At 41.8% G+C, this 12,203-nt stretch overlaps 1 protein-coding gene across 1 annotated transcript in view; it reads left to right on the forward strand.

Annotated features, from left to right (window-relative positions):
- Positions 1–11,875, forward strand: part of WNT10B (Wnt family member 10B) — an 86,491-nt gene extending 74,616 nt beyond the window's left edge. The window contains exons 4-5 of the mRNA XM_077483330.1: positions 1,424–1,800; positions 10,845–11,875. Of these exons, the coding sequence (XP_077339456.1) occupies positions 1,424–1,800; positions 10,845–11,303 (836 nt within the window). The 3' untranslated portion in view covers positions 11,304–11,875. The remainder of the gene's footprint in view (positions 1–1,423; positions 1,801–10,844) is intronic.
- Positions 11,876–12,203: the final 328 nt, after the last annotated feature.

Here is a 12,203-nt window from a genome sequence, read left to right on the forward strand (position 1 = left end):
GGAAGTAAACTCTCCCACTCTGATGCTTCTTTTCATTTAGTCCATTATAATAAGTCATTATCAGACTATAGCCACTGTAATCCAGCCCAAATCGCATATTACTTACTGTTTAAAGAAACTTTAAAAAACTTGTTTCCAGGGGTTAGGCAGCACCATCTTAAGTATTGTTTTCTGAGTCCACAGTGGAGTGTATTTCCGCCCTTACATTGAGCACTTCCTGTACTGTTAACCAAGCCTCCTTCTCAATCCAACGCTTCTATGGCAACCCTGCTTCCCTGTTCATAGCTTACTTGTTTATTTCATAGTATTTACTTGTGCCGATGTCTAATGTTTCCCTTTGTCAGACTTATCAGCTTCAGCTGATAAGACTGCAGTAATGTCCAAGTTTAGACTGTATGTGAGGTGACAGGGTCACATGGTGTGTAGGAGGAAGATCTGAGTGATTAGTAGAGTTCAGTGTTGTGCCGTAGGAAGTCCTGATAACAGATAGATAAGACATAGAGAGTGTGTCTTAAATCAGGGGAGATCTGAGCATGCTCAGTGACTTCATTCTACAGAACAGCAAGGATTACAACAATACTAAGCAAGTAAGGAGATGTCTACAAGCCGTGTTCATTAGGGTTTTTTATGCTGATTTACATGGGACAAAGTTGTGGGGGAGGGTTTACAACCACTTTAAACCCCATTTCCAGTGTTTTTCCTTTGCACTTAATAATCAGAATCTAAATAATCAGAATCTAAATTCACATGAGATCCTGTAAGTCCAGTGTAAGGAATCGGATGCTGCAAACAATCTATAGAGAGACAAAAAATGGAAAAGAACATGAAGATATTTACCTACATTTCCTTTCCCAGAAACACACCAGGAAATAACAGGAAATTCTTCCAAAGCAAGGAAGTATTCCCTCTTTGACAGTTGTTACCAGAACAGGTTTCCAAATTGGAAACTTTCCCCTCACTCCCTGTGCCTGTGACAATACAACATTTTGGATATCCTATCACTTTCTGTACTGGGGACATGGACAAACAGAGCAAATACGGAAGGTGAATTTCCCTTGTGGGGGACACAGACAGCAATTAAAACCTATCCAAAACAAAATACACATTTTGACTTCACATACATATTTAAATTGCAGAGTGGCTATGTTAATATTATTATGCTGAATAAAATTGTGTAGTAAAAACTCTTGCTTTTATCTGAGATATGGTATGTCTGAAGGTGGACAATCCTACAAGTGGAGAAACTACCATAGTGGATGAATCTAGATAAAAAATATCACAAAGTCAATGCCCTAGTATAGACAAATCCAACTGTTTATTCTTTTGCCAATCTTACAAAATTAAATAATAAGGAAGCCAATTTACCAAGAAATATTTTCTTTAATTAAATTTGATTTTAAATCTTGTTTTTCATGTCCAACAGGTTTTCGTGAGAGCGCATTTGCCTTTTCATTGCTGGCTGCCGGTGTCATGCATTCAGTTGCTACAGCTTGTAGTCTAGGCAAGTTACAAGGATGTGGATGTGAGTGGAAACGCCGGGGAACTGAAGAGAAAATTCGTCTGAAGCTAAACCAGTTGCAGCTCCAAGCTTTATCTAAAGTGAAGGGCCTCCCAAGAGACTTGACTCCACTGCTCCGGGAGACCCCAGAGCCCAGTCCTCAGGACACATGGGAATGGGGAGGCTGCAAGCATGAACTGGAATTTGGAGAAAAATTCTCCAAAGATTTTCTGGACTCCAGGGAGTCACCAAGGGACATTCAAGCAAGAATGAGGATACATAACAATCGTGTGGGGAGGCAGGTACTGAATGATCAAAAGTATGAATCAAATGAGCATTTAAAGCTAAACTCCAGGCAGATATTACAAAATACAATTTTCCAAGAGTTTACCGTATGCCAGAAGAACCATTTTGAAATATATAGTAAGTTGGGCTTTGTTAGAACAGAGTGAAATTGATATTTTAACTTGCATAACAACTTTATGTATCTTTATAATGTTGCTGCAAGTAACTCTTGTAGATATTTTGCAAAAAGGTTAATCTAGCATATAAAAAAAATTTCACTTGCTTTTATGGCTATAAATTTGTCGCTGACGAAATAACGCTAGGTTCATGTTTGGAACCTGTTACTCCTGTATTTAGGATGTAACATGCCCCATTACCTCCAAGGTAAGAACACAGGGAAATCAGCTATTTTCAATGCTTATTTGCAGTTTCCATATATGGTTTTTATTTGACTTGCAATGTGCCTTTGCTAGAAAAAGTTTACTACAGCAGTAAGAGTCAATTCCTTGGCACCAGTGGCATACGTAGCCTACCTGACATCCATGGTCATATTAAGTTTTAACACCCCCCACCCCCGCATTTGCATACATACACTCACACCTCTCTATACATCAAAATTATTTTCAGTAATCGTGAAATGAATTACATTTATTAATAATTGGCAGAGAAGAAATAGGAGACTATTATTACACTGCAGCAAAACATGCTGATGATAACAGTGCTAAAAAACAAACAAAAAAACAACAAAAAAAAAAACCATTAGCTGCGGAATACAGAAATAATAGTGGTATGCTTTGATGAAGACAGGGGTCTAAATTCTCGTAATATGCAGTGATGCACTCGGGACTTTGTAGCATATAGAGTGCAACAGCCAGGACTATGTTGGTGTTGCACCTTGTGGTCCGTGTACCCTTTCATGGTGGTCTGTGGGTTCCCAGTATATGGTGGCCAATCTGCCCTCTATATGTTGGTCAGTGCTGCCCTTTTTATGGTGGCCAGCATGTGCCCTCTTTATTATGGTCAGTCCTATGTGGCCTGTTTATGGTGGTCAGTGTGTGTCCCTTTTAATGCGGTGTGTCTGTGCCCCATCTGTTTTGGTCAGTGTGTGCCTTATATTATATTGGTGGTCAGTGGTTTTTGCTCCCCCCTTTTATTGGTGGTCAGTGGGAGCAGAGTACAAACATGTACACTTACCTGAGTAGCAGTGGCGGGGGTGGGAGTGGAAAACAATCCTGCTGCTCTGTCCCCCGAGCCCACTCTTTTTTTAAGCCAAATAGAGCCTTAGGCTCTAATCACATGCTTCCTTCTATCTCCCGGGTTTCCTGCAGAATAATGTCAGGGATAGGGATTGGCGAACTTCCGTTTGTTCGCCCCCCAAATCGATCACAATGCATTACGGCGCTGAACAGTGCATTCCAAGCCCCGATTGGCTGAAGCAGTGAATGCTTCAGCCAATCAGGGCACAGAGCACTGTCAGAGTCATGATTGGACACTGTCATCATGACTTTATCCAATCATGGCTCATTCCCGCCCCACAGTATAAAGGTATTCTTTCGGTGGCAGCCATTTTCAGTGTGGTTTTGCCATGGAAAGTGATAGAACTGGGCTCTGTTCAGTGCTATTAGTTAGTTTGTGTGCTATACTGTTCTATTTGGCTTCAATTGTCAATGTAGAATATTAGTTTAGTGTCAGTCTAGGGATAGTGTGAGTGTAGTAAGGAATACCATCATTCAGCTTTGCATAGTGTGCAGCTAGAGTAGGGACAGCTCAGATAGTTTTACTATAGTGTAGTGAGACCGTGTCATTCATACATACATTAGTGTAGAGTAGGGACACCTCATATAGTTTCAGTGTAGTGAGACTGTGTCAGTAATCCTTACACTAGTTTATAGCCAGAGTAGGGACAGTTCAGATAGCGTCAGTGTAGCGATTGAACACCGTCTATTTGATTGAGTTACTGCCAGTTTAACACCATTTATTTCCCTGTGTGTTACTGCCAGTTTAACACCATTTATTTCCACGTGTGTTACTGCCAGTTTAACGCCATATAGTTCTGTGTGTGTTACTACCAGTTTAACGCCATATAGTTCTGTGTGCGCTACTGACAGTTTAACGTCATTTACTTCTGTGTGCGCTACTGACAGTTTAACGCCATATAGGTTTGTGCCCCGTTACTGCCAGTTTAATGCCATATAGTTTTTGTGTGCATTACTGCCAGTTTAACGTCATATAGTTTTGTGTGCGTTACTGCCAGTTTAACGCCATATCGTTTTGTGTGCGTTACTGCCAGTTTAACGCCATATAATTATGTGTGCGTTACTGCCAGTTTAACGCCATATAGTTCTGTGCATCACCGTACATTTGACGCATTATATTGCAGTATATTATAGTGTATCCAAGGATTGTGTCTGTCTAGCGTGAGTACTCAAATTAAAGTGCACCAAACACCTCTTTACATTGATTAAAGTGCATCTACGTACAGATTTCAACTTCTTTACATTTGCTTATAAGCACCGCCCCCTACCTCCGAATAATGTCTAGGAGGACAACAAGGAGAGGCAGACGTTCCCTTAGCACTGTAATGGGGCTAGCAACAAATGGGTCCACAGGCAAAGGTGGAAATGGTGGTCAGTCCTCAGGCAGGACATCATTTCCTCTGTTTAGTGAGTTTGCCCATGCTATCCAGTCACAGCATGCAGAGGAGCTGGTGGACTGGCTTACTAAATCTTCCTCATCCTCCTCATCCTCTGTCACGCAAGCAGAGACAAGTGTGCAGTACCCTGTAGTTCCCAGAGTGGATAAGCCTGCCTCCTTGTCCACATCTATTCCTGCCATAGCCCCAACATCAGCCATTGAGGAGTCAGCTGCGTTATTTGACCACAGCATCAGCCACATGCTCCTTGATGATGCCCAGCCATTACTGGATTCAGATGTTGGTTCTGAGGTTGAGGATCACAGGAACATACCTAGAGAGAGGGAGAAACACTGGTAGACAAATTGGCATTCATGTTCTCCAAGCCGCAGCGTATTTCCAAGTTGTCTCCAGTGGTAATGATGGAGATGGAGGGGATGGAGATGATGATGATATCACTGATGCAACTTGGTGCCAGAGCAGAGGAGGAAAATGAAGGTGAGGCGGCACAACCCCAAGGAGGCCAATATCAACAAAGAGTAGAGAGCAGCCACTCTATTCCATCACATTCTGCAGCTGTTATCTCCTGAACCCACTCCCCAAAGCTCAGCTGTCTGGGCCTTTTTCATTACATCTGCAGCAGATCGCACTGTTGCTATCTGCAAACTGTATCTCAGGCACATCAAACGTGGCAAAAACACCAACCAATTGGGTACCACATGCTTAACAAGGCATTTAATGTCCAACCACTCAGCCCATTGGCAAGAGCACCTAAAAGCCACACAAAAGGGGCGCCACTTTGTCCTTCCTCCTCCTCGCCCACTTCAGTCTGGCCCTATCCTCCTTTTCCTCCCTTCCCCTTTTTCCTTTCCCCCTCCTTTTATACTCCCTCTTTTCTTCCCTTGCCCCCCCTCCTTTTCCTCTCCTTTCCCTCCCCCTCTCCTTTTTTCTTCCCCCCTCCCCCCTTTTTTTCTCTCCCCCCCCTTCTCCCCTCCCCTCTTCCTTACTTTCCTTATGACTTCCCCTCCCCCTTTCCCGAGCCGTCATAGCTCATCGGCTCTTTAAGACGCTGTAGCACTAAGTAGGAACAAGGATCTCTCTCCTGCTCTAGTCAGCCACATTCCCCCCACAATTAGAAACACACATAAGGAACACAGTTAGCCCCTTGATCACCCTTGATCACCCCCTAGTGTTAACCCCTTCCCTGCCAGTGACATTTATACAGTAATCAGTGGCTCTGATCGCTGTATAAATGTCACTGGTCCCAAAAAAGTGTCAAAAGTGTCCAATCTGTCTGCTGCAATGTCGCAGTCCCAATAAAAATCGCTGATGCCATCATTATTAGTAAAAAAAAAAAAAATAATAAAAATGCCATAAGTCTATGCTTTATTTTGTAGACGCTATAACTTTTGCGCAATATATGCTTGTTGCATTTTTTTTTTTTTTTAACAAAAATATATAGAAGAATACATATAGGCCTAAACTGATGAAGAAATAATAAAAAAAATGGGATATTTATTATAGCAAAAAGTACAAAATACTATGTTTTCTTTCAAAATTGTCGCTCTTTTTTTGTTTATAGCGCAAAAAAATAAAAACACAGAGGTGATCAAATACCACCAAAAAAAAGGTGATAAATTTTGTTTGGGTATAACATCGCACAACCGCGCAATTGTCAGTTAAAGTGTCGCAGTGCTGTATTTTAAAAAATGGCTTGGTCAGGAAGGGGGCAAATCTTTTCCGGGGCTAAAGTGGTTAACTAATCCTTTTTTTGTTTAATCCTCCTTTAAGGGGACGGGGCAAGAGGTGTGCACTATGCCTACATACTTTTGCTAATAGGGGCCCTCATTCTCAGGTATGGAACCACCCTTATCCTAAAATTGGAGTGAAAAACTGGCTATGGACTTTCTAGGTACAGTTACAAAAACTTTAGTTTTTTTTAAAACAATATAAATTTTTATTTACATAAATCACAAAAACAATAATTACATAAACAATCATACACAGTCAGGAATTCATACCAAAGGATGTTACCGCTGTTATACTATATTCAAAATGTACTTAATAATAAAGAACAATAATATCTCTTATGAATATAGCACTCCCAAATACAGTGTACAAAGCTCGACATGTTTCGCGTGTCTTCACGCTTCTTCACGCTTCTTCCGGAGCTTATCATGACTGACTAACAAAATAGAGAAAATATAATAGTGGAGATAACAAAACATTTTTCAATATAAATTATTAAACACACAAAATAACAGGATGTGATCCGTGCAGTCTGGTAACAAATAAAAACACTGGTGCAAAAAGGGGTGGTGGACAGTTTTTTGAGGGGCACCATGGGGGCGTGTATAACATAGTAAAAAGGAATAGAACAAGGAGGGGAGGAGGGGGAGAGGAGAAGGGATAAGGAAAAGGAGGGGGGGGGCATGCACATCGGCTCTGGTGTCGCGCTCCCTAGAGCTCCTAAAGCGGCCGACGTACACCTACGGCCATTCAAGAAGGGGATTCATGCAGTATAATGACAGCGGCTGGTTGGCAAATGGTTAATATGCTTATGCATGTGTGGAAATGTAAATTCATATTGCAACATCATTGGATACTATCAAATTCAAATATTATACATTATTGGTGACCTACAAATATTTGCTTTGCTTCCACATTATTTGGTTATAGGTTTACTTAAAAGTAAAGAAAGATCGGACACTTTTGACACTTTTTTGGGACCAGTTACATTTATACAGTGAACAGAGCTAAAATAGTCGCTGATTACTGTATAAATGTCACTGGCAAGGAAGGGGTTAACACTAGGGGGTGATCAAGGGGTTAACTGTGTTCCTTATGTGTGTTTCTAACTATGGGGGGGGGGAATGTGGCTGACTAGAGGAGGAGAGAGATCCTTGTTCCTACTTAGTGCTACAGCGTCTTAAAGAGCCGACGTACAGCTACAACTGCTCACGCAGCTGTGCCAACTTGCCGCAGTATAACTGTGGCGGCTGGTTGGGAAGTGGTTAAAGGAGTTGTAAAGGCAAAGGGGTTTTTGATCTTAATGCATTCTATATGTTGTGATCACAAATTTAGATGTTTGTTGTGTGATGTGGTACATCATTTATGTTGAATGTGTTCTTTTTCATGCACATCTTTAATGTGCACTTTTGTGTGCAATTTGGCCACACCCATGCGGTGCACTGTAATTAGCCTGGCTCACCACTTCCTTTATTCCGCTGCCATTCTCTGGAAGTACAATTTTCAGAAGTCTCCAGGGTTGATCTGCAGTCCCTATGCACGCACTGTGGTTTATCATCAGTCCCAATATCTGCAGTCACATTGCATCACAATTATTACGCAGTCACAATGCACAGCGGTTTATCAGCAGTCACAGTGGCTTACTATCAGTAACAGTAAACGATGGCTTATTGCCATTCACAGAACACAGGCGCTCATTCATGGCAACACAATGTGCAGTGGCTCATTGCCAGTTAGAATACACAGTGGCTTACTGCCAACAACAATATACAATGGATTATTACCAATAAGTGTACTGTGGTTTAGTAGACAGTTGCCAGTTACATCACAGAAAAATGTCACATCACATTATATAAGAACGCCATTAGTGGTGATAATGCTGATAAACCCATTTGTCAGCCAGCATAAATAGGGGCCAAGTTGGCAATCACAATGTTCAAAAATCCACTGCCTTGTACTGCCCTACCTATCAGTATCCTCATCCTCAACCGTCAAAGGTGGGATTTTTGCCTCACATTCAAGCCGTATCTTTGTATTTCCTGTCTTGTTTTCAGGATCACCAATAGGGACACATATGTCTGAAAGTACTGGATAGAGGTTCCAATCTCTGAGTTTAGGAAATAATAGAAAATATCATCAGTGGAGATGCAGACTGCAGCAAAACTTTTTTTTCAGTGAACCAATGAAAGGTTAGGCCTGTCAGTTTATTACTATCTGTGTCTTCCTCTCCTGGTGACAATTGTTTGCCTCATGTCTTGCCCTACAGTAACAGGAACAGGAGGAAAGATTAATTATCCCCAGAGAGGGCACAGACAGCAAAAAAAAAATACAAAAAAAAAATGTATTTTTTTCTTGCCTATCCAAAATTAATAAAAAAAAGTTTGGGCTGGATTTGGGCTTTAAATGCACCAAAAAGAGGCTGTTCACTGTATGAAAGCAACTATCTCCATAACCTCATCAAGAGCTGTGTGAAGTTTTAATCCCTAGTCAAAGTTAGCTATGCACAGACAGACATGCAATGGAATTGATTTTTTTTGGGCTGCACCCATTCAGCTAAGAGTCTGTTTCTAGGGTGTTGCTAGGATTGTGAGGACCCAGGGCACCCTGAGGAAAGGAATGCTGCAGCCTGCTATATGCACTAAAACATATGCCATAGTCCTTATGCCCACAAAACAGGTCTTAATTACTATGTCACAAACAAAGTTCACACAGACACATATAAACCTCAGCACAATCATTTTTTGAATGAGACTATTCTATTACATATGCTTGCAGGAGTCAGGAGTATGTAGTGCACAGTGTGCAGAAGTCAAGGGTATGTTGCGCACATAGTGCAGAGGTCAGGAGAATATATAGCTTGGAGCGCAGCGGTCAAGGGTGTGTGTAATGCACAAAGTCAGGGGTTAGAAGTGTGCAGAGTGCAGGGGTCAAAGGCATCTGCAGCACACAGAGTGCAGGGGCAGGAGAATGTAACGCACAAAGTGTCAGGGGTGTGTAAGCCACAGCGTTCAGGGGTTCGGGGCTTGTGTAACACACATAGTTGATGGGTCAAGGGTATGTGTAACATACAGACTATAGAAATGTTGGGTGTGTGAAGTGCAAAGGGTGCATGACGTCAAGAGAATGTAACACACAGAGTCCAGGGGTCAGGGCTGTGTGTAAAGCACAGCGTGCGGGGGCCAATGATGTGTGTAAAGTCCAGAGCACGGGGTTCTAAGGCGTGTAATCCACAGAATGCCAGGGTCTGGTTTGTGTGTAATCCATAGAATGCCAGGGTCTGGGGTATGTGTATTAATGCACAGAATGCCAGAGTCAGGCGTATTTATCGTACACAGTGCAGGGGTCAGAAGAATGTAATGCAAGGAGTGCAGGGGTTTGTGTAAAACACAAAGTCTGGGAGGCAAGAGTCAAGAGAATTAAACGCACAGCGAATGGGGGTCAGAAGAATGTAACACAAAAGTCCAGTGGTCAGGTGAATGTAACGTGCAGAGTGTATGGGCCAGGAGTGTGTGTATTACATAAAGTGCAGGGTTCTGGGGCTTCTGTAACACACATAGGGGTTGATTTACTAAAGGCAAATCCCCTGTGCACTACAAGTACACTTGGAAGGGCAGTCACCGTATATCTGAGGGGAAGATCTGAAAGGAGGGGAAGCTCTGCTGGATTTCTATCATCAAATCATGTGCAAGTAAAAATGCTGTTTTTTATTTTCCTTGCCTCTTCCCCTCAGATCTACAGCACCTGCAGTGCACTTAAAGCGCGCGGTGGATTTGCCTTTGGTAAATAAACCCCATAGTGTAGGGATCGGGGGGAGGGGTGATATGTAACGCATATAGTGCATTGGTCAGGAGAATGTAGCACACAGAGCACAAGCAAAAATCTCACTCCAGAACCCCCTGCATCAGCAAAAGGTCAATGTTCAAGACTAAATCCTCTCCAAGCACAAATTCACCCCTTTCAGTAAAATCTGCTCCAGAACAATTTTCTCCCCAATCAAAATGTCTCCCAGCACAAATTTCCACCTCTCTTTGTGACTCATCAGGGCTCGAATACGTTGGGGCTCCACCACAATATCTGAACTCTTCCAGGATTTCCATCGGCTGTGTCACAGCAGAGTCAAGGATGAGCTTAGCAAGCCTTCCCTCTTCTCTTGCATTATGCCGCACTGTAGTGACACTACCAAGTTTCACTCCAAATTTCATGAGACTAGCAGTCCTCAGAGGCACAGTGGGATGTGATCTCTGACTGCAAACATAGACTACTGTAGGCTAATGAACAGAAGTACCTAGGTAAAATAACATGTCAGGAGGTGCACTGCTAATTTGTAAGAGAAATGTATAAGTAGCTCTTTGAGGCTACATTAACACTTCTATATATTTCCTATAAGATAGCAAGTCTATACTTTTAAGCAGGGGTCTACTTCAAGACCAGACCAGTAAAGTTTGCCCATTCTTCTGAGTCTCATGTTTATTGCATATGTATTTGAACTATGTGTCATAATAGTTGTATGTAGTAATGTTGTGCATTGAGTATTCAATATTCTCAGACATAAATCATCAAGAATACCAACATTTTTATCATTTTTATTGAAAAATGTCATGTATTCTAAAACGGCTATTTTAATGATATGTTTTAAATAAGCTCTTACATAATGTTGACTATTTCTTGCTGTCTGCCCAGGCGGTGACTGAAAACATGAAGCGCAGATGCAAATGCCATGGGACATCTGGAAGCTGCCAGTTCAAGACTTGTTGGCATGTGACTCCTGATTTTCGAGCAGTTAGCACGCTTCTAAGGGAAAAGCTACAGCGTGCTGTATTTGTGAACTCCCGTAATAAGAACAGCGGAGCCTTCCATCCACGTCTCAACAAGAAGAGATTGGCTCATGAGCTTGTCTACTTTGAGAAATCTCCAGACTTTTGTGAAAGGGATCCTCTTGTAGACTCCCCAGGCACTCAAGGGCGGGTATGCAACAAGACAAGCCACCAAATGGACAGCTGTGCCAGCCTTTGCTGTGGGCGAGGACATAATATCCTCATGCAGACCCGTCGGGAACGTTGCAACTGCCGCTTTCACTGGTGCTGCTATGTTATGTGTGAGGAGTGCCGCATCACACAGTGGGTCAATGTGTGCAAGTGAAGAAACTTAAAAATATCTAATTTTTTTTGTTAGCAATTAATTTATTCTTTCTTAGCACTGAAAATATATGTATTACTTGGTAGGAGCCGCATCTGTCCAAAAGTAGCAAAGAACTTAAGCTATTGGAATCCTGAAACAAGAAGACCACTAAAACAATGCCTATATCAAATTCTGTTACCAACATTACTGGACTCTCTTGATCTGCTGAACAAAGAACACATATCCCTGCTTATTTATATAGTAGCTAAAGAGAAGGGATTATAACCCTTGGATGGGACACTGGCATCTCATGACTTTATGGAATTACAGTACATAGTCGTATGATGAGTATATTTCCTGTGAAAGGATGGGATTTTTCTTACTGAACTTTCCTTTTCAAAAATATTTGGAATTTGTACATGTGGAAATAATTCTAACCTTGGTGTACAGGTACTCTGTTTAACTCCAGTACCTCTGCTTTCTAATACCTACTGACCTAAGGACAGATTTAGCCCAGCAGGTCCAAAAGAATAAAAACAGGAGGCTAATTTATTGGAGTTTGTATACATAAATAAAAACATATTTTAGATGAATTTTCCTGTAGTATTTTCATCCTTCAGAGAGTCTGTATAGTTATGCTGATTCCGCTAAGAAAAGGGTACCGACCTGTCGTGGATATTCCACTACACTCTTACGCTAATAAGCGCTCTTCCACCATAATAGTATAATGCAGCTTTTTGATCCCATGTCTCCCCTGGTTCCCCATTCCCCAGTAAACAGACATTACCACATTCTTACATCCTCATCTCAGCATGACTGCCTTTCTTAGCAGTCCCCCTTGCTTTTATTTCCAACATCACAAAAGCTATGACAAACTGAAAGCAATGATTACAACAGCCAATCACTCCCTCAATACATAAT

This window comes from Lithobates pipiens, unplaced genomic scaffold (assembly GCF_037356315.1).
Source record: "Lithobates pipiens isolate NorthernLeopardFrog02 unplaced genomic scaffold, aLitPip1_a1.2 Scaffold_16, whole genome shotgun sequence".
NCBI lineage: Eukaryota > Metazoa > Chordata > Amphibia > Anura > Ranidae > Lithobates > Lithobates pipiens.